The following is a 23,340-nucleotide window of genomic DNA, read 5'->3' on the forward strand; positions in this document are numbered from 1 at the left end:
TTATACATGTGATTATTTCATTACACCTAAGGATGAATAAATAGTTTGCTTTTCATCATTGAATTGGTTATTGTTAATTGTGCCATTTTCTATTAATTTTGCGCTTTCACTTGCACAATTTCAATATCCAATATCTTATACATTCAATTCACTTTAGTTGTAGTTACCTAGGGTTGCTTGTGCCTTAAGTTTTGTTTATTCTTTACTTGCACCCTAAGCTTTGCAATTGAGGAACATATGCTATTTCTCTTGTTTATGTGGTTTCTATTTTTACCCGGTCAATGTGTTGTGTTCTATACCGCGCACCTTTAGAATATGCACATTGTCTTCTATCATACCACACTGCTATGACTTCTTCCTCAATTGTTGTTTCTGTGTTTATACAGCAACTCGGAGCCCCGATGCCCACCAGTTGAAGGTGAAGCCTCTTAGAGCATCTCTTCACCCCCGGATTGAGTGCATGCACGGAGGACCGTGTAATATTTAAGTGTGGGGGAGGATCCGCAATTTTGGGACGTACACTCTCTTTTTCTCAACACTTTGCATTTGTTTCTAGTTTTTAGTAGTTTTGTCTTTTGTGAATATTTGTTTACCTTTTCTTTGTATTTCACTTTGCGTAGTTGTTTATATATATCTTAGCTTATGCATAGTTTGTTTCTAGTTATTGCATGTTGCATTTCTTGCATCTTTTCCTTAGTATATATTCAGAAGTTGTGACTGGATGATGTGAATAGTATAATGCCTAGTCAATTTTGTCCTAATTGTTCATGTTAATTTTTGTTTGTTGAAAATTAGGAATAGAACTAGAAAAGATTTTGAAATTGTATCCATCACAACATAACATACATACATACATATAGTAAATAAGTTTTGGTAAAACAACAAAGAATTTTCAAGAAATCTCTTTTTGGGCATTCCATTGATTAGATTTGAAAATTATTTTTTGAACTTGCTTGAAGTATCTTTTTATGGAACATAGAAAAGAGCTTGAACAAATACCAAGTGAGATTTGAGCTTTGATTGTGTGGTTGTATATTTTCAATCACAAAATTTTGTTCTTGTGTGTTATAAACTCCTTTTATGATTGTGATATTAGATTTGCTTTAGTCTATATGTCCTATATTTGTTATTCTGAATTGCATTTAATATGATTGAGGCCATCTTTGTATAGCTCACTAACCCATATGGCCAACCCTTGCATCTATCTTTGTAAACCACTTTTTGAGCATTTAATTTTCCTTTGTTCTCATTATAAGAATATCATTCATCCTAAGTGAAAAATCAGTATGTCCATTGATTGTATCTTTGATTAGCTTGGGTTTGAGTGTGTGTATTAATCAAGTGTGAGGAGAATTTATGGGAAACATTGATAGAAGGTTACTTTGGGTATTCGTTGTGAAAATATGAAAAAAATGCGTAAACACTCATGCATCTATTAATTAAGACATATGCATCTCTCTTTAAAAAAAAAGAAGAAGGAAAAGAAAAAAGAAAAGAAATGACAATAAGAATGAAAATAAAGGTTGCATATGTGGTTGAATTGAAAAGAAATGCATGAATGAATGTGAGAAAAGGGATAAATGGGTAGCTAGGATTGTTTTGTTATGTATATATAGGATGATATATAGGATTAGGTAGGATACTTGAGCTAATCAAAGATCCAATCTAATAGCCCACTTAACCATATTAATCCTACCCCTACCTAAGCCCCATTACAACCCATAAAAGTCCTCATGATATTTGCATTCATACATCAAATATTAGTTGATTGTTAGACGACTTACAAATCTTTGAGAAACATGATTAAATGAGGAATTGAGTGATTGACCCTAAACACTTTTGAGCGATTAGAGTGTAAACACATTCGGTGAGGGTTTCAATTTCTCAATTCTATGTTTCCCTTGCTTATTTTGTATCTTCTTGTAAGTTGTTGAACTTAATTTTAAAAATTTCAAATCAATTTTTGGACATTGATCATATTGCTATATTTTCCTTGTCTTGGCCCTAAGTTCCTACTTTGGATTGATTAAGATTCTTTTGTTTGTTTTTGCCAAACTTAATAGGAATCATAGTATATATATATATATATATATATATATATATATATATATATATATATATATATATATATATATATATATATATATAGCATTTAGTATAGTTACATGCATGTAGGTAGTTGCATTAATAATTACCCCTTCATTCATCTCCCTTGGTCGGTTTAGCATGAGAACATGCTTGGTTTAAGTGTGGGGGAATTGATGAGTCTATATTTTCCGATATATTTTGGTTTGATTTGAGTTTATTCCATCACATAAACCCACATTTATTCACCTAAATAGCATGCTTTTGGTATTTCTTCCTAAATTGTGCTTGAAAGTTAAAACATGCTCTTTTGTACTTAATTTAGTCAATTTTATTCACTTTAATCCCATTTGGTGCCTTGATGTATTTGTTAAGTGATTTTCAGGTTTCCAAGGCAAGTATGGGTGAAAGAAGTGAGGAAAAGAGCATGCAAAAGGGAAGAATTCAGGAAATGAAGGATTTGGAAAGCTGCCAGCCTGACCTCTCTGTACTAAATTGGTCATAACTTGAGCTACAGAGGTCCAAATGAGGCGGTTCTAGCGGCATTGGAAAGCTAACGTTCGGGGCTTTAAAATGATATGCAATTTTCTATAGTGGACATAAGTTTACGTGTGTGTACACACAGGTATTTGTGCGTATGCACAAGTCAGAATTCAGCATGTGTGCGGACGCACACGTCTGTGCGTCCGCACAGGTCCCTGCATGTGACCTCATTAATTTTAACTCGTTGGCAGTAATTTTTGGGCCCCAAAACCCAATCCAACTCAATTTTTGAAACTATTTAAGGCCAAATTGAAGAAGGATGAAGGGGGGCAATTAGGTTTGGTTTTTGTTATATTTTCTCTTAGTTTATAGAGAGAGAAACTCCCCTCTCTCTCTAGAATTAGGTTAGGTTTAGTTAATTTCTCTTTAATTTCTGTCTTTAATTATTATTTTAATGTAGTTTTCTTTATGTTTTCATGCTTCTCTTGTCTTTCTCTTCTTTATTTCTCTTGTAATTTCCTTTCTTTTGCCATTTTTATGTTATGAACACTCTATGTTAAATTTACTTTCAATTCATACAATTTATGTTTTCATGTCATTTATTGCTTTATTGAGTTTCTATTTTTACTTTCCTTGTTTGGTAGTTGTAGAATTTAGTTTAAAGCGATTTAATATTATTTTATTCTCATGCACACCAAGTGTTTGATAAAATGCTTGGCTTAGTTTTCACTTAGTTTTTCTACACTCTTGGCTTGAAATTGTTGACTTTGGTGATCCTTGAATCATTGATGTCCATTCTTGTTCGATACATTAGAGTAGTTAGTTGATTTGGTCTCCCTTGACTCTATGTGACCCTTTAGTATTGACATAGAACTTAGGGATTGAAGTCAGCTATGCCTATTTGACTTATCTTCAATGTAAGGTTGACTAAGTAGGATTAACTCTTCATAACCATCATATGTTTGTGGTCAATGGCTAGGATAGGTAGCCTTAACTCTCAATTACTTGCCAAGATATTTTCTTGCATTTTAAGTTTCCTCTCCTTACATTTAATTGCTTTGACTTTTATTGCTTTGACCTTTATTTCTTGCATGTTTAATTTCTTGCATGTTTAGTTTTCACACTCTTGGTTGAGAAATTGGGTGTTTAAGTAGAATTGAGTTGTGGATGTCTATTCCGTATAGTGTGGGAATGGCTAATTAGTTTGGTTTCCATTGACGCTAGTCTTTTACTAAATAATTAGTGAGTTGACTAGGACTTATGGATTGAGTTCAATTATGTCCTTTTGACTAATTTCAAGGAGGATTGACTAATTTAGATTGACCCCACACAATTGCCATGTTTGTGGTTCGTAACTAGGATAGGAATCCTAAATTCTTCAATTCTTGCCAAGAGTTGCCATTTACTTTCCTTGCATGTTTATTTGCTTTCTTGCTATTTACATTTCTTGCTTTCTTGCTTTCCCCATTCCCCATGTTTCCTCATAGCCAATAAATGTACATTTCATTGCAACTCCTAGGGAGAACGACCCGAGATTTAAATACTCTCGGTTAATTAGAATTTGTAAACATTTGATTAAGAGAATTCATTGTTGGTTTGGACTATGCTACCAATGAATTGATGCTTGTTTTGATTGATTCCAAACTATACAGTAAATTCCTCTTCTTCAGCCTCCCCTTAACCTGAAGACTTTGGGACTTGGAGACCTCTTCTTCAGGTTCTGCTGGCCTTCCAACCGTGCCAGTATCCGTTCATCCTCCAACTCCTTCGGCCAAGAAAGATGTAGTTACGGGAGAGGACCTTCCTCCTCTTTAAGCTTTTTACACTCTTGCTTTTAGATTTCTAGTACGGCCTGACTGTGGGCCTTATAACACTTTTCTAATAGCTTGTAGTTTTTTTGAACACCTTTTTCTTTCATTTAGTTGTTTTCACAGCTTTCTTTTTTATGAAGTAATGTTCAAAACCTTTTATATTGCAAAGTACCTTTGTGTTTTTTAAATGAAGTTATGTTCTCGTAGGAGAGTATGGCTTGCTTTGAATTTTGAGTCTTAGCAAATTTTTAAGAGTTATCAGTTTCCTTCTTTAGATCCAATTTCGGGTAGTCGGCCATTGTTAAGTTACTTTTACAAATAGTTTTTTATTTGTCCTTCTTGAGGTTGCTTTTTACGAGTTGTTTATATAACTTCTTACATTAACTTGTACATCATCTCTTCATCTTGCCGACTACTTTAGGTCGGGCAATGATTTTCTCAATTTATCTAGCTTAAATTAATGCGTTCAAGATAGGAAACCTTTAAAGAAAGAAAGAGAATAGGAATTTTTATTGATATTTAAGAAATTCCTTTACAAAAGCATACTAGGTGTTTGAACATCCCTAGCCCTCGTGTTAGTGCCTTGTTAAAAAACCCTTGAAGTTGGAAAAAAAAGTGCACCAATTAAACAAGGTTTACTACCTAGCTATAGTATTTCCTTAGGTTACAAGCGTGCCAGGACCTCGGGAGCTCTCGCCCTTGGAGGTCGGACACTTTGTAGTAACCTTTGCATAAGACCTCTACTATCTTGTAAGGTCCTTTCTAATTTGCGGCCAGCTTTCCTTCTCCTGATTTCTATGTTCCAATGTCATTTCAGATCAGGATGAGGTCGTTGGTGATGAAGTTCCTTTTGACCACCTTTTGGTTGTTCCTTAGAGCCATCTTTTGCTTCAGAGCTTCCTCCCTAATCCGAGCTCTTTCCCGAACTTTATAAAGGAGGTCAAACTCTTTTTTTTGTGCTTGGGTGTTAACTCTTTCATTGTAAAACATGACTCTAGGTGATTTTTCAGCTACTTCTATGGGAATCATTGCTTCCATTCTGTAAATAAGTCGGAAGGATGATTCTCCCGTTATGGAATGTGGGGTGGTCTGATATGCCTATAAGACTTGAGAGAGCTCGTCTGCCCAAGCTCCTTTCGCATCTTGCAATCGGCACTTTAACCTGGCCAATATGACTTTTTTGGCAGCTTCAGCCTGTCCATTGGCCTAGGGGTGCTCTACCGATGAGAACTGGTGTTTTATTTTTAGGTCGGCCACCAAGTTCCTAAAGGTTGAGTCGGTAAATTGAGTCTCATTGTCCATGGTGATGGAGTGGGAAACTCCAAACCTTGTGACAATGTTCTTATACAAGAATTTCTGACTTCTTTGGCAGTGATAGTTGCTAAAGGCTCCACCTTAATCTATTTGGTGAAGTAGTCAATCCCTACTATGAGGTATTTGACTTGGCCTGGTTCTTGTGGAAAAGGTCCGAGTAGATCAAGGTCCCATTTTGCAAATGGCCATGGTGAGGTAACACTGATGAGCTATTTAGGAGGTTCCACATGAAAATTAGCATGTTTCTGGCAAGGCAGACATGCCTTGACAAATTCAGCTACCTCCTTCTGTAAGGTCGGCCAGAAAAAGCCAACTCGGATCATTTTTTTGGCTAGTGACCGAGCTCCCAAGTGATTTAAACATATACCACTATGTACGTCTTCTAAGACTTCCTTTGTATTAGATGTCAAGACGCATTTTAAGAGGGGTGTTGAGATCCCTCTTTTGTATAAGATATTGTGGAACAGTGTATAATTTTGTGCCTCTTTTACGAGCTTTCTGGCTTCTTTTTCATCCTTGGAGAGTACATCAAATCTGAGGTAGTTGACTATGGGAGTCATCCACCCTAAATGTTGATTTGCTATAGTCAGTACTTCCTCCTCCTTTGATATGGATGGTGATTGCATAGTCTCTTGAATGAGACTTCTGTTGCCCCCTGGCTTGGTGCTGGCTAATTTTGAGAGGGTATCTGCTCGGATGTTGGATTTCCGGGTTATATGTCGTACCTCACTTTCCAAAAAGTGTGTCAGTTGTTCTCGGATTTTATCCAAGTATTTCTTCATAGTGGGATCTTTAGCTTGATAGGTGCCATTAATTTGTGATGTTATTACTTACGAATTACTGAACACCACCACTTTTTCTACTTCCACTTTTTTAACCAGCTTCAAGCCAACAAGTAGGGCTTCATACTCTGCTTGATTGTTGGAGCAGGGAACTCGAATCTTAAGGATAGCTATATCTGAGTTCCTTGATCGCTTTCTAGAATAACACTTGCTCTACTTCCAGCTTTGTTTTATGATCCATCCACGTATAGACTCCATATTACTAGGTTTCCCAGGTTTTTAGTGTATTCAACGACGAAGTCGGCAAGGTATTGTGATTTAGTTGCTATCCAAGCTTCGTACTTCAGGTCGAATTTGGACAGCTCCACAGCTCATTGTAGCATCCGACCTGCCAAGTCCGTCGTTTATAAAATATATTTCATTGGTTGATTAGTGCGGACTTTGATCGTATGAGTCTGGAAGTAAGGTCGGAGCCTTCGAGACGTGAAGATAAGAGCATAAGCAAACTTCTCTATCTTTTGATAGTTCAAGTCTGCCACCTATAGGGATTTGTTGATAAAATAGATAGGCTACTATCCCCTTTTGTATTCTCAGACCAAGGCCAAAGCTATAGCGCGTCTTTCTACTGCTAAGTACAGCATGAGCTCTTCCCCTTTGATGGGTCGGGTGAGTATGGGTTGTCCCAAGAATGCTTTGAAGTCTTGGAAGGCTTGTTCGCATTTTGGGGTCCATTCGAATTGCGTCTCCTTCCTTAGGATTGAGTAAAAGGGGAGTGATTTCAGGGATGATCCGGCTAAGAATCGAGATAGGGCTGCAACCTTTCATTTAGCTGTTGGACCTCTTAAACACAAGTCGGACTTTTTATGTTGAGTATAGCTTGGCATTTATCCGGATTTGCTTCTATTCTTCTTTGGGTTAACAAACCCTAGGAGCTTCCCAGCTTCTATTACAAAGGTGCATTTTAAGGGATTTAACCTTATTTTATGCTTTCTTATAGTAGAGAATACCTCGGAGAAGTCAGACAATAGTGTCGCGTGCTCTTTGATCTTAACAAGCATGTTGTCCACGTATACCTCCATTAGTTTTCCTATGTGAGGGGAGAACACTTTGTTCATTAATCTTTGGTATGTAGCCCCTGCGTTCTTCAATTCAAAAGGCATTAGTATGTAGCAATAGTTAGCCCTTGGTATTATGAACGAGGTCTTCTCTTGATCTGGCTAATACAGCAAGATTTGATTGTATCCCAAGTAGGTGTCCACAAAGGACAAATATCTATAGCCTGAGGCTGAGTCAACCACAGCATCATTGATGGGGAACAGATAAGGGTATTTAGGGCAGGCTTTATTCAGATCGGTATAATCGACACACATTCTTCACTTTCCATTTTGTTTCTTCACCAACACAACATTAACTAACCACAGTGGATATGTTAACTCTCTTGTAAATCCTGCCTCTAGTAAGGCTTGTACTTGTTCTTCTACGACCTATGTCCTTTCTGGTATGAGCTTTCTACGCTTCTGCTGAATAGGTTGGGAGCCCAGATATACCGCGAGTTTATGGGACATTAGGTCGAGATTTATGCCGAGCATGTTGGATGCTTTCCAGGCGAAGAGATCGGAGTTTCCCCTTAATAGGTCAACGAGATGTTCCTTCAGGCTTCCTTGCAGATTTGCCCCTATGCTTATTGTCTTGTCAAAGTGGTTTCCAATTTGTACCTCTTTTATCTTGCCCTCACGTTGGGGGCGTAATTCTTCATGAATTCAGTGACGAATGGATTTTTGACGGTTTAGAATTTCAAAAATAAAATCTCGTTGAAAGTATAGCTTCTAAACCAACAAGAATTCTTTCGTACAAAAACTTATTTGTCACTAAAGCAAACCCAATAAAAATTAATAACCGAATTATTTAAACCTCGGGTCGTCTCTCAAGGAATTGCAGGGAAGTGTGCTTATAATTGGTTATGGAAAAGTGTGTTTTGGGGTTTTGTAAGATAAGAAGCAAGAATAGTAAATGGCAAAAGAAGTAAACTAACAACTGGAAAAGCTCTTGGCAAGGTATGAGAACCGGATGTTGACAAACCCCAATTTGACAGTTTATTTTGTATTGAATTTAGAGTATTTTGATAACCTTTTGTCACATTTAGCTTATGAATTAGCATGGTTTTGTTATCTCTCCCATATTTGTGCTTAAGTGTAAAAACATGCTTCTTAAGCCTTATTTTGATGAATTCTAGTTTCTCTTTGATTCCATAAGATGCCTTGATATGTTTACTAGTAATTCCAGGATTGGAATGGGCTACGCATGGATCAAAGGAAGCAAGGAAGGAAGCATGTAAGGGGAGAGAAGCATAAAAAAGTCAAAGAAGCAAAGTCAGCCATGCACGCGCACGCGCACAAGGCGCTCGCGCGCACATTGCAGAATTAGCCAGGGACGCGCACGCGTACCGTGCGCGCACACGTCGATGACGGCACATGACCTCACTAATGCAACACGTGCCTGGCGATTTGAGAGGGTTTCTGAACCCCTTTTTGGCGCCAAATTGCTAAGGGAAAGGAATAAAAGGATGAAGGATTAAGGGGAAAGGATCACTTTTGACCAATAATCAATTAGGGAAGCATAGTTTTAGTTAGAGGATTAGTTTAGAGTCTTAGAGAGAGAAGCTCTCCCTTCTCTCTAGAATTAGGATTAGGTTTAGTTCTTAGATCTAGTTTTAATCTTTGCTTTCTTCTACTTCTATCCTCTTAATCCCTTGTTGTTGCATTCATCTTCTTCTATTCTTTTGTTGTAATTTCCTTTATGATGTTCTTAGACTTTGTTGTAGATCCACTTTTGTTCCTTCCTTTCTCTTTCAATTCAATAAAGGTAAATCATAATAATTGTGTTCCTTTTGATTTGTGTTGTTAATTCCTTTCAATAATTGTTGCTTGATTTTGTTCTTGTCGTTGATTTACTATGTTTTCCTTTTATGCCTACCAAGTGTTTGATAAAATGCTTGTTTGGATTTTAGTGTAGGTTTTGTTCCTCTTGGCCTAGGTAGAGTAATTAGTGACTCTTGAGTTATCTAATTCTTTTGTTGGTTGATAATTTGAAGTTGCTAATTGATTTGAATGCCTCTAAAGCTAGTCATTCCTTTAGGAGTTGATTAGGACTTGAGGAATCAAATTGATTCATCCACTTGACTTTCCTCCATGGTTAGAGGTTAACTAAGTGGTAGCAATGAACAATTCTCATCACAATTGAGAAAGGTAACTAGGATAGGATTTCTAGTTCTCACATCTTGCCAAGAGCTTTGTTAGTTGTTAGTTTATTTTCATTACCATTTACTTTTCATACTTCTTATCCAAAACCCCAAAATAACTCACAACCAATAACAAGACACTTTATTGTAAATCCTAGGGAGAACGACCCGAGGTCCAATACTTCGGTTTATAAATTTAGGGGTTTGTTTTAGTGACAAACAACTTTTTGTATGAAAGGATTAGTGATTGGTTTAGAAACTATACTTGCAACGAGAATTCATTTGTGAATTCTAAACCGTCAAAAATCCGTTCATCAGATGTCCTATCCTAGTTATCCTTATCAATTGTGATGAGAATTATTCATTACTTCCACTTGGTCAACCTCTAACTATGAAGGTATATCAAGTAGATAAATCAATTTGATTTCCCAAGTCCTAGTCAACTCCCAAGGGAAGACTAGAGTTAGTAGAATCCAAATCAATCAGAAACTTTCAATTATCAATCAACAAGAAGTTTGATAACTCAAGTGTCACCAATTGCTCAACCAAAGCCAAAAGGATAAAAATCTACTCTAGAATCCAACCAAGTATTTTATCAAACACTTGGAAAGCACAACACAAAAGCATAAAAACGCAACAAGAGAGAATAAAATCCAAACAATTAATTGCATTAATAGGGAAATTGAATCTAACATAAAAAGTTCAAAAACTAAAGTAATAACAATGAGTAATCAATAAGAGTAGAAGAGACATCCTAAATTGAGAATAGCTAAACCTAAGAATCCTAAAACCTAAAGAGAGGAGAGAGCCTCTCTCTCTCTAGAAACTACATCTAAAACCTAAAATTATGTGAATGAGAAGTGTCTCTGATTCCTCCACTCTACAGCCTCTAATTTGTGTTTTCTGGGCCGAGAACTGGTTCAAAATTGCCCAAAATTTGCTGGGGGCGAATTCTGAAACGTACAGGTCGCGTCTCATGCGCGCGTGCGCGCCGATGGACTTTTCGCCAATGTGCGCGTGCGCGCCCCTAAACGCCAGGTCAACTATGGCAAATTGTATATCGTTGCGAAGCCTCGAATGTTAGCTTCCCAACGCAAATAAAACCGCATCATTTGAGTGCGAATAGGTCAGGGTTGATAGCTTTGCAGTTCCTTCATCGTCTTGTATTTCTTCCACTTTTGCATGCTTCCTTTCCATCCTCTAAGTCATTCCTGCCTTGTAAAACCTGAAAACACTTAACACACATATCACGGCATCGAATGGTAATAAGAGAGGATTAAGATTAGCGAAATTAAGGCCAAAGAAGCATGTTTTCAATCATAGCAAAATCAGGAAGAAAAGTGTAAAACATGCAATTTCTATGAATAAGTGTGAGATTATTGGATAAAATCTACTCAATTAAGCACAAGATGTACCACGAAATAGTGGTGCATCAAATCTCCCCACGCTTAAACATTAGCATGTCCTTATGCTAAACTCAAGAGAGGTTATAAGAGTGAAGAGGAATGGTAGAAAGTATGAGATGCAACATATCTGTATGAATGCAACTACATGCAAAATATTTTTACCCACTTGATTAAAAATAGATAAAATTTTCAAGAACAAATACAAACTGGATTTCACTAATTCAAATCATAAAAATAAAGTACAAATAGACTTGCAGAAGAGAATAGCTCATGAAAGCTGGGAACAAGGAATCGAGCATCGAACCCTTACTGGAAGTGTATACACTCTAATCGCTCAAGTGTTTAAGGTTCGATTCTCTCAATTCTCTACTAATCTTGCTTTCTAAGACTTGCTCTTCTTCTACCAATTAACAAAGATTTAATGTACAGATACATATATCAATAGGTCTTTTAAGGGTTGTAATGGGGTTAGGGTCAAGGTAGGATTGTATTTGGTCAAGTGGACTAAAATTTGAATCCTTAATTAATCTAAAGTTACCACCTAACTTAGGACAATCCATTTAATTAAATTACAAAATCTAACTGCCCATTAACTGTGTTTTCCACATATTCATGCATCCGAATTTCGAGTACAGTACATATGCATTGCTATCATTTACTTTGGGGCATTTTGTCCCCTTTTTATTTATTTGCTCTTTTTCTTTTCTTTTTCTTTTATTTTCTTGTATTTTTTTTCTTTTTTTCTTTTCTTTTATTTTTCCCAATACATATGATTAAGGTATTGAATGCATAAAAATGTCCTCAATATTTTTCACATTTTTACAAAAAGTCTAACATACTCAATTCCCAAACCAAACGTTTCCAAATCCACTTTTCTCACACTTAATTTATGAGCACTTTCACCAGTCTAAGCTAACCAAGGATTCAAATTAAGGACATTATTGATTTCTGCTTAGATTTATTGATGAGCTAAAGTAAAGAACAAATAGGGTAAAATAGGCTCAAATTGGTTTGCAAAGGATAATGAAAGGGTAAGCCCATATAGGTATGTAAGCTAAGTAAAACAAGGCCTCAATCATATAAGTATATGCATACATTAAACCATAGAAATATAGAATTAAGCAAGATATAGATCACAATTTTAGAGTGAGCAACACACACCAAAAATGAAATATTGGTTGATAAGATGCAACCAATCAATTAGGCTCAAAATCTCACTGGTTTTGTATGTTCGAGCTCTAAACCATGTTCCAATATAACATTTCTTCAAACAAGTTTAACAAAAATTTTATTCAAATTAGTGAAATGCTATAAAAAATTTCTTGAAAAGAAAAATATTACTTCAACCAAGTAGTTGGTAAAATATGCACAAAATATGAATGGAACAAAGAAATCAAACAAACATGCAATTACACATGCAAATGCAGCAATGAACTAACAAAGAAAAATAAAAATTGGTGTTGAGAAGAAACTAACTAACTCGCGAAAGTCGGTATCGACCTCCCCACACTTAAAGATTGCACAGTCCTCGGTGCATGCTGAGATGCGCAAGTGGGCGGGTTGCTCCAACTGATGCTCTTTCTTTAGTGGATTATGCAGATGGACTTGTTGTTCGCCCCATTTAGAAACTTTTTCTTTCCCTTCTCGGTGGCCACCCTGAAAGAAGAGAAACAGGAGGAAAAGTAACCCAGAAGCAAAGATAGAAAACAAATAAAATATGGGTGGGTTTATGCCGAATAATGAGGGTCTCAATTACATGGTAGCTACAACATGCAAGTGAGAAAACAATAGAAGCAAATGGCATATCAATAGTGCAAAAAGTTCAATAATAGGGGAGAGAGTGTAGGTAATGAAAGACAATATAGGTGCATGTCAATGCAAATGGAATACAAGTATCATAAAAAATTAGTATTGACCTATAAGTAATAACACCCAACAGTTTAAAACAAGCCACGAAGCACCAAAATAATTCAAGAAAAGATGCAACAGTTGAATAAGAACATTTAACACCAATGGTAAAATAGGAGATTAGAAAAGGAGATAAAAATATGAATAAAATTAAAATGCAATGAAGGAAAGTATGAAAATGCAGTAAGCAAAAGAGAATGAAAGAGAATAAGGATGAGAAGGGAAGACAGAAATTTGAAAGCTGGCGACGCAATCGATGCGCACGCGTATGCGTTCATGGAGAGAAATGTAAGGGCGCGGAAGCGCACAGTGCGCGGACGCGTGGGTGGCCAGGTGTGGAAAAAGGACGCGCACGTGTCAGGGACGCAACGCATGGGTGAATTTGTGCCTCTAGCATAGTACCAGCCTCGGACCAGCACAATTCTCTGGCAAACAATGTTTTACGCCAATTACTTCATCCACGCGGATGCGCGGGTCGCCAAGAGAAGGAACGGCGCGCACGCATACAGTACGCGTGCGCGTGGGCTGGATGGTGCCTAAGGCACGTTTCCTGCCCAGCTCTTGCGCCACTCTCTGTTCAATCTCACCCAAGTCGCATTCACGAAGGACGCGGACGCGCACTAAGCGCTTGCGCGTGGAATGCTCCTTTTTTTATGCAGAATGTAGGTGATGATGCAGAATGTATGCATGAACACTGATAAAAAGAAAACAAAATAAAACTAAGAAGGAAAAGGAACGATTATACCATGGTGGGTTGTCTCCCACCTAGCACTTTTAGTTAAAGTCCTTAAGTTGGACATTTAGTGAGCTCCTTGTCAGGGCGGCTTATGCTTGAACTCTTCCAGGAATTCCCACCAATGCTTGCGATTCCAATAGCCTCCGGGATCCTAAACTAGGCGCATAATGCCTTCAAGCAAGTTGAAGCAAGCGACAAGGCCCCAAGAGTGTTGATTGCTAGAATGAATTCTGGGGTCCCAAACCTTGCTTTTACACCCGTCTTCTTGTTGATCATCATTGTTCCAACCGGGTGGCAAGCAATTTGAATTCTCACTAAAGCGTCCAAACAACTTCCTAGACCCATTTAAACGAGCTCTACACCAACCCTTGCATTTCAACTTGGAGCATACAACTATATTGAACTTTGCATGACAACTCCTACCACTGACCATCTTCCTCTCTCTCTTGATGCCACAAAGTGCTCTAAGTTGACCATCCATCTCTAGTAGCCCATATTTAAGTGGGAAGGTAAAGGTTAAGGATAGGAATTTTACCCACGTGAATGTTGTATTGGATGGTAATGGCTTTGGGGGAGGTGTTTCTGATGATTTTGTAAGCTCCACTCCCTTGTACTCTTCCTTGACAACTTCCACCTCTTTACAAGCTTCTTCAATTTCAATCTCTTCCTCTTGGTATCTTTCTTCCAATTCAATCTCTTTTTCATTGCTTACCAAGTGCATGGGAGGTTATGCCTCTTCTTCTTGAATCTCCATCTCTTGATCAACCTCTTCCAAGTCTTCAACCATGATATGCCTCGAAGGTTGTACACCCTCCTCAACATCAACATCAGATGTCTTGGAAGGAGGCTCTATGACTGGTCTTTCCTATGGAGGTTCCGCATCTCCCAAGTCTTCAACCACTTCTTCCTCTTCTGTGATAATTTAGGCTTTCTCCACTTGCTCTAAGACAAAATCAGACTCCTCCTTGATGTCTTCCTTCACTAATTCTTCAACCACTCCTCCGCCTTCAAGGGTCTCTATTACCTCCACCTGTAGAGCCTCCTCTAGCTTCTTCTGAAGTATGAATTCGCGAAGACGATCCCTTCTCTCTTGTTCCATGTCAATAGCATAATCGGGATCATCTTGCTCTTGGATTGATGGATGTGGGTGCTTTTCCATGGAGGGTGGTGATGGGATAGAGAGATCATTATGTGGTTGAAAAAGAAGTGCACTAGAGCTTGAGGGTTGAGTATTCAAGATAGAGAATTGGTCCATGTGGGATATAAGAGCTTGGAGAGTAGAGGTTAGACTATTGAGAGAGGTAAGTGTGTTCTCCATGGAGGTTTGAAGTGGATAGGAGAGTTCATTTGTTGGGAGAAAGGGCTCATAACACGGAGGTGGTTCCTCTTGATAATGATATGGAGATGGTGTATATTGAGGTGGTGGTTCTATGTTTGGTTCATATGGTGGTTGATATGGTGGATAAGGGTTAGGGTCATATGAAGGTGAATGGTGAAAAGGGGCTTGTGAGTAGGGTTGAGGGCTATGTTGAGGAGGGGTCTATAGGCATATGGTGGTGGTTGTTAATAATCAAGAGTGTGTTCACCATAGCCATTATCTTGGTATGCCTCTTGGAAGGGCTCTTGGTCATAGTATGTTGGTGGAGATTGTTGCCAAGAGGGTTGATTAAATTCTTGTGGCTCTTCCCATCTTTGGTTGTCCCAACCTTAATGCATGTTCTCATTGTAGCTTCTATTTCCTGCAACATAGTTTGAACCAAACTCATAGCCAAAGGGGTAAGAGTTCATAGTAGCAAATAAAAATTAAAAATAAAAACAAATAAATAAGCAAAAACAAATATTTACAATAACCAATAATAAGGCACACGTTTGCAATTCCCCGGCAACGGTGCCATATTGACGAACGGATTTTTGACGGTTTAGAATTTCACAAATAAAGTCTCGTTGAAAGTATAGCTTCTAAACCAACAAGAATTCTTTCGTACAAAAACTTGTTTGTCACTAAAGCAAACCCAATAAAAATTAATAACCGAAGTATTTAAACCTCGGGTCGTCTTTCAAGGAATTACAGGGAAGTGTGCTTATAATTGGTTATGGAAAAGTGTGTTTTGGGGTTTTATAAGATAAGAAGCAAGAATAATAAATGGCAAAAGAAGTAAACTAACAACTGGAAAAGCTCTTGGCAAGGTATGAGAACCGGATGTCCTATCCTAGTTATCCTTATCAATTGTGATGAGAATTGGTCATTGCTCCCACTTGGTCAACCTCTAACTATGAAGGTATGTCAAGTGGATAAATCAATTTGATTTCCCAGGTCATAGTCAACTCCCAAGGAAAGACTAGAGTTAGTGGAATCCAAATCAATCAGAAACTTTCAATTATCAATCAACAAGGAGTTTGATAACTCAAGTGTCACCAATTGCTCAACCAAAGCCAAAAGGATAAAAATCTACTCTAGAATCCAACCAATCATTTTATCAAACACTTGGAAAGCACAACACAAAAGCATAGAAAAGCAACAAGAGAGAACAAAATCCAAACAATCACTTGCATTAAAGGAAAATTGAATCTAACATCAAAAGTTCACAAACTAAAGTAATAACAATGAGTAATCAATAAAAGTAGAAGAAAAATCCTAAATTGAGAATAGCTAAACCTAAGAATCCTAAAACCTAAAGAGAGGAGAGAGCCTCTCTCTCTCTCTCTAGAAACTACATCTAAAATCTAAAATTATGTGAATGAGAAGTGTCTCTGATTCCTCCACTCTGCAGCCTCTAATATGTGTTTTCTGGACCGAGAACTGGGTCAAAAATAGTGCAGAAATTACTGGGGGAGAATTCTGATACGTACAGGCCGCAGCTCATGCGCGCGTACGCGCTAGGTGCGCGTGCGCGCTGATAAACTTTTTGCCAATGTGCGCGTACGCGTGCTTTGCGCGTGTGCGCCCCTAAACGCCAGGTCAACTATGGCAAATTGTATATCTTTGAAAAGCCCCAGATGTTAGCTTTCCAATGCAACTAGAACTGTTTCATTTGAACCTCTGTAGCTCAAGTTATGATCGATTGAGTAAAAAGAGGTCAGGGCTGACAGCTTTGCAATTTCTTTAGCTTCTTGTATTCCTTCCACTTTTGTATGCTTTCTTTCCATCCTCTAAGTCATTCCTGCCCTGTAAAACCTGAAAACACTTAACACACATATCATGGCATCGAATGGTAATAAGAGAGGATTAAGATTAGCGAAATTAAGGCCAAAGAAGCATGTTTTCAATCATAGCACAAAATCAGAAAGGAAATTGTAAAACATACAATTTCTATGAATAAGTGTGAGATTAGTGGATAAAATCCACTCAATAAAGCTCAAGATGTACCACGAAATAGTGGTGCATCATTCGGACCGCTTCTAACTTGATGGTGTTGACTTCTTTCCTCCCTGGATTGCCCTTCAAACTGAGGCTCTCATTATAACATTTTTGGGCCAACTTTTTGTCACCCTTTACAGTTGCGATCCCTTCTGCCATGGGAAATTTCATGCAGATGTGAGGGGTAGAAACAATAGCAGCAAGTCGGTTCAAGGTGGTCTGGCCTATTAAGGCATTATACGAGCTTACATCGGTTACGATGTAGTTGACGCTCAGTGTCTTTGCCCTGGTACCTTTTCTGAAAGTGGTGTACAATGAGATGTAACCAAGAGGTCAGATTGGGGTATCTCCTAGTCCGAAGACGTTGTCTGGTATGCTTTTAGATCCTTTTCTTCTAATTTGAGCTTGTCAAAAGCGGGTTCAAACAAGATATCAGCCGAGCTACTTTAGTCTATCAAGGTTCTGTGGAGGTTAGCATTTGCCAAGATCATAGTTAGTATTCCTTTAGCATGTTCTTTAGTGAACGAGATAGTGGGTAGGTCAGTCAATTGGTTGTCTTCTCTGACTTGATATACCTTCTTGAGGTGTTTTTTGTGAGGATTTTGATATTCCTCCTCCTGCAAACCCCCATTGATCATGTGTATATGTCATTTTGGGGTGTGAGGAGGGCGTTCTAGTCATCCTCTTTTTCATCCCGTCTTCTTTTTCTTGGGTCGTCCGATCTGTCGGCCAAGTATCTTTTAAGTCAGCCTTCTCTGGCCAACTTTCCTATGATATTCTTTAAGTCATAACATTCATTGGCGGAATGCTCGTAGAACTTATGATACTCACAATATTCTTTCTGACTTTCAGCTTTCTTGTGTTTAATCAGACGAGGAGGTGGGAGCATCTCCATATGGCATATTTCTCTGTACACATTCACCAGGAAAACCCTTAAAAGAGTGTAGTTATGATATTTTCTATGTTCTGTTCTTCTCTCTTTTTGGGCTCCTTTTCCTTTGTTCGAGGGTAGTAGGGCAGGTTTGTCTGTGGAAAAGGTTTCCTGAGTCAGGAATTTTTTTCCTTGAACTTTGTTCAAAGAAGTTGGGTATCGTTTGGATATTGACTGGGAGAATGGTCCCTCTTTAAGACCATTGACTATGCCCATGATCATGGCTTTAGTGGGCAGATTTTGAATTTCCAAGCAGGCCTTGTTGAACCTTTCCATATAGTCACGAAGAGTCTCGCCGACTTCTTGCTTAACTCCCAACAAGCTTGGGGCGTGCTTGGTTTTATCCTTTTGGATAGAAAATCTGGTTAAAAACTTTCTAGCAAGGTCGTCGAAACTGGTTATTGATCGGGGTGGTAAGTTATCAAACCACTTCATGGCTACCTTTGTTAGAGTATTCGGGAAGGCTTTACAACGGGTGGTGTCGGAAGCATCGGCCAAGTACATTCTACTTTTAAAGTTGCTGAGGTGGTGGCTTGGGTCAGACGTTCTGTCATAGAGATCCATGTTGGGTGATTTGAAATTTCTGGAAACTTTAGCCCTCATGATCTTTTCTGTGAACAGATCTTCTCCTCCCAAGGGGCTTTCACCACGAACCGCCCGGTCATTCCTATTTTGTAGATCAGCTTCCAGCTTCCGGAGCTTGTCTTCTAGCTCCTTTCGTTGTCTCACCTCTCTTCGTAACTCCCGTTCTGCTTCCTTTTGTCGTTCAGCCTCGTGTTCGATCTGTTGCAGTCAAACCCCCTGGCCATGAACCAAGTCCAGGATCTCGATTGTATGAGAAAGGTCCTCATCCTCGAGATGATGGACTTCAGAATGGATCCTTCTTGGGTGAGGATTTCCCGAAGTCCCTTCTCTGTGAGGCCCTTGAGGATTTGTGGTGGAGGTGGAAGCACGATGGTCTGGCCTTCTAGCTGAGCTTCTTGCTCAGATTTAGATGCCGTGTGGCCGTCTTCATACTGGTGGTACGCCATTGTCAGAGGGTGAATTCCAGGTTCCCCGGCAACAGCACCAATATTTCGAGGGTTACCTGAAATATTGATTTGGGCCTGAACGTGAGGTCCAGATCCCTTAGTATGCCAGCGTCCGACCTTTTTGGTGCCGAGGTGCCGCCTGTCCGAGTTTCTCATGAGGAGGTTGGGGTGGTACCTTAAAGGTGTCAGTGTATTTATAGTAGAGTCGATAACCACCTTTGTTAGAGTAGTTCCATCTTTTATGATGGATAACTGTTCCCTTTATCTTGGGAGTTTGTTAGGACTTATCTTATCAGAGAAAATAAAAATTCCAGTCAAGATTTCCATGGGTATTTAAAGAGGCCGGGTACATAGAGAAGGCCACCTTTTCTGATGGGCCTTTAATCTCTTATTGGACCTGGCTTTTATTTTTTGGGCCAGGGTATAAACAATAGCCTTTTATTTTGAGTCATTAATGTTAGATTTGATTATATAAATTTCTAATTACATACTTAAGGTCTATGAACTCTATTTTTATCCCCATTTATGATAAGAGTTACATTTTGAGGCTTATCTGAAACTAGTTTGATTTGGGCCTAAACGTTAGATCCAAGCTCTTTTTTGGTACGATACTCTGATGTCTCTTCTGGCAAAGTAATGCCATCTGAGTTCTTCGGAGAGGTTGGGAGTGGTATCTGCAAGGGGCTCCAATGATTAAGTTAACAGAGATTTTAGGCAAGTTTTGTATATATTAAGAGTTGAAAAGTATTTGAGTTTGATAGGATATTTATATTGTAGGAAAGATAAGTTTTTATCTTTCTGTAACTTATCCACCTATCATGGTAGGTGAGTATTCTCCTATTTTATCTAGGAATTGTTGAGATCTCATATTTAAATATATGAGCATATTTGTCAGTGCAGTTGATATTTTGTGCAGAGGTCGGACACACTGATAGAGTGGACTTAGACTTTTTGGCTTTTATTGATTTGAGCTCTATTCACTTTGGGCCTGGCTTTTATATCTAGGTCAGGATATGAACAGTGTCCCTACTTGAGTTCGATTTCTTATAGATTGGGCTCGAGCATTCAATCAAGTCATTTCTTCGAGCCTCGCCATTGTTGCTTGAGCAGTTTGACCAAGTCAGGTTCTCAACGTCCGAAGGGACAGGTCAGAATTCTTGACGTGATTTGAAACTGTCACAACATTACGCGTCTTTTCAGTTACTTTGGTAACCGCACACGTTATTTAAAGTAGCGAATTTCACAATTTTGGCCCTATTTATATCTGTATAAGCATGCCTCCTTCCCTTCTTCTTTTTCCATTTCTTTATCTTTGTGTAAACTCTTCTCTCACTTTCACTGCGGAACCATTTTCTCTTTCTCAAGTTATTTTACAATATCTCTAACATTGCTAAAAGACGATTCCTTCTCCAGAGCCTCCTTCTTGTGAATTTTTGGAATTTTCCTTTCTTAACGATTACATTATCGGCATAGCTTTTTTTCACCGAATCTTCGTCTTCAAGGTTGGTTTTTCTTCCATTTTATTGTTTTTGCATTTGCTGTTTCATTGTAGTTATGATCTTTTGTGTAATCTCTTCTGTGAAAATAGTGCTAGATGTGATTTTCCTGGGTTTCTAGTGCTTTTTATAATGTTGCTTCTGACAATGTAGCCTTTGTAGTTACTGATCCTTGTAAAATCTTGCTTGCGAATAGCTATGAATGCCATTTTATTGTAAATTCATGCTCCTGAGTTTCTTGGAGTGGGTTCTGATTATGTAGTTAAATTTCTCTGTGTAATGGATTTTTTTCTGCAATAGTGTGCTTAATACCTTGTGATTTAGCGGTTTTATCTTGCCCCTAAAATTGTGCCATTATCTCCTCTTGATGATGGTTCCATTTTGAAATTGTGTGTTAAGGCCATTTTTCTGGTCCATGTTGTTTTTTTATCATGGCAAGATATGCCTGGATTCATTTCTCTAGTGATGTCTGACTTTTTTAAAGTATTTTTTTTGTTTTTCTTTTGTAGGTGATTTCTATGTGTTTTGTTCTGTAGTGCATATATGGCGCCATTATTCTCAAGTATGGTGCCATGATCTCCAAGTTTGGCACCATCAATTGCCTTTCAAGCCAAACGCCAAGATCTCCAAGTATGGCGCCACCCAATTGCTTCATGTGGTGCCAAACGCCGCCTGGCCAATTTGGCATTTGGCGCCAGTACCTGGACCCAGGGTGGTCCCCCACTCTCAGAAAAGCAAGTCCGTATATTTTAAATTATATTTTAATTTATTTTTAATTAGAAAAAGATATTAATTAAGCTTTTTAATTTAATTTCTGAATCAATTAGGATCAGATATAAAAGAGAAGATATCTCAACCCTGTGGGCTCTCTTCTCTTTTTCCGCACTTTCAATTTGTACAATTTTTTAGGATTCTTTGCACCATGAGCAACTAAACCTCCATGATTAAGGTTAGGAGCTTTGTTTATTCGGATGTATTAATAACTATTATTTTCTACTTCTGATTTATGCATTAATTTACATTTAAGAATCAGTTTCGTTCTTCATCCTATGGATTAGAGTATATTGAAAAATAACTCTTTTCTAACTTAAATTCTTGTTGAATCTTGAAAAAGTTATCTTACCTGAATAATAACTTGAAATTGAATTCTTGTAATTCTCTAACTATCTGAACTTAATGTGATACGTGACATATAATCATATCGTCTTTGGATTATTAGGGCTTTATGTGGCTTATAAACTAGGATTTGAACCTAAACCCTCTAATTAGATTAAGTGACTAAGAAATTGGCAGCTGATTGAGTTAGGGGAGGATTAAATTACCAAGGAATTGGAATCTAATCACTTAAAGTTTATTGTGAATTGAATCTTTGCATAATCAAAGTGGTTAATAAGAATTGTTAATCCGAAAAAATAAATATCTCCAAAACCTTAACTATTTTCTCATATAATTTTCACACCTCAATTCACTGTTTACTTTCTTAATTTCTCTTATTACTGTTTAATGCAATTTGAACCCAAAACACTCCTTTGTGATTGTCTGACTAAGTAAATCATTCAATTATTGTTGCTTGGTCCATCAATCCTCGTGGGATCGACCCTCACTCATCACCTAAGGTATTACTTGGTACGACCTAATGTACTTACCGGTTAGTTTGTGATTTTCTAAATCCGCACCATATAGGAATGGCATCTTCTAGGCCTGTTCGAGTCGTACTCTTTTTTTTCTTTGATTCTCTCTTTTTCTCGAGACTGATGTTGACTGCTTTGTCCCAACATCGGTTTCTTTAGTTGTGTAATTTCTTCCATGTTGATGTACTTATCGACTTGCTCTTGGACCTCGTATAGAGAAGTCTGGTGCCTTTCTGAGATGGATTGTAAGAAAGGACCTCTCTGAGCCATTACTGATCCCCATGATAGCTGTTTCAGTGGAAAAGTTCTGAATCTCCAAACATTCTTTGTTGAAACTTTCCATGCAGGACCTGAGGGTCTCTCCAACCTCTTGCCAAATATCCAAGAGACTTGAAGCATACTTAGCTTTGACTTTTTGGATGGAGAATCAGGTGAGAAAACTCCTTGCCAAGTCATCTAAACAGGTGACTAGTCTAGGAGGGAGATTGTCGAACCACTTCATTGCTGCCTTAGTTAAGGTAGTTAGAAATACTTTGCACCGAGTTGCATCTGAGGCATCGGCCAAATACATTTGACTTTTGAAATTGCTTAGGTAATAGCGGGGTCGATTGTACCGTCACAGAGGTTCATGTCCGGGCTCTTAAAATTTTTGGGGACCATTGCTCGCATGATCTCTTCTGAGAAGGGGTTTTCACTTCCAAGAGTGTGGATTCTCGATCAGTTCGAGGTTGTCTACCCTTGAGATCAAACACCAATTTCTCCAGTTTTTTCTCTAGCTCCCTGCATTATCATACTTCTCTTTACAGGGCCTGCTCAGATTCACATTATTGTTTTAGCTCAATCTCAAACCATTCCAACCGACCTTGATGTCCATGGACCAGCTCCATTAGCTTCATTGCATCTCTATCTCCCGAGCCCCTAGGTCTATGAACTTCAGATCCTAATCTTCGTCCTCCATGGTCGTTTCTGTCTCTTCCTTTGTCGGTCTCCTATTTCTTTGTGAATCGATAACAAGTGCTTGATAGTCATTGATCTATTCTTTTTCTTAGTTTTCTGATTCGGATGTCGTGTGTCCATCTTCTGGGTAAACCAGGTCCCTGGCAATGATGCTAATGTTCTAAGGCTTACCT

The 23,340-nt window shown here is 38.1% G+C and overlaps 1 protein-coding gene across 1 annotated transcript; it reads right to left on the reverse strand.

Moving 5' to 3' along the window:
• Positions 1 to 17,866: 17,866 nt before the first annotated feature.
• On the reverse strand, positions 17,867 to 18,616 carry LOC112726225 (uncharacterized). The gene has a single exon (XM_025775539.1). It carries the CDS (start codon positions 18,614 to 18,616, stop codon positions 17,867 to 17,869), a length of 750 nt encoding a protein of 249 aa, XP_025631324.1.
• Positions 18,617 to 23,340: the final 4,724 nt, after the last annotated feature.

This window comes from Arachis hypogaea, chromosome 2, assembly GCF_003086295.3.
Source record: "Arachis hypogaea cultivar Tifrunner chromosome 2, arahy.Tifrunner.gnm2.J5K5, whole genome shotgun sequence".
Taxonomy (NCBI): domain Eukaryota; kingdom Viridiplantae; phylum Streptophyta; class Magnoliopsida; order Fabales; family Fabaceae; genus Arachis; species Arachis hypogaea.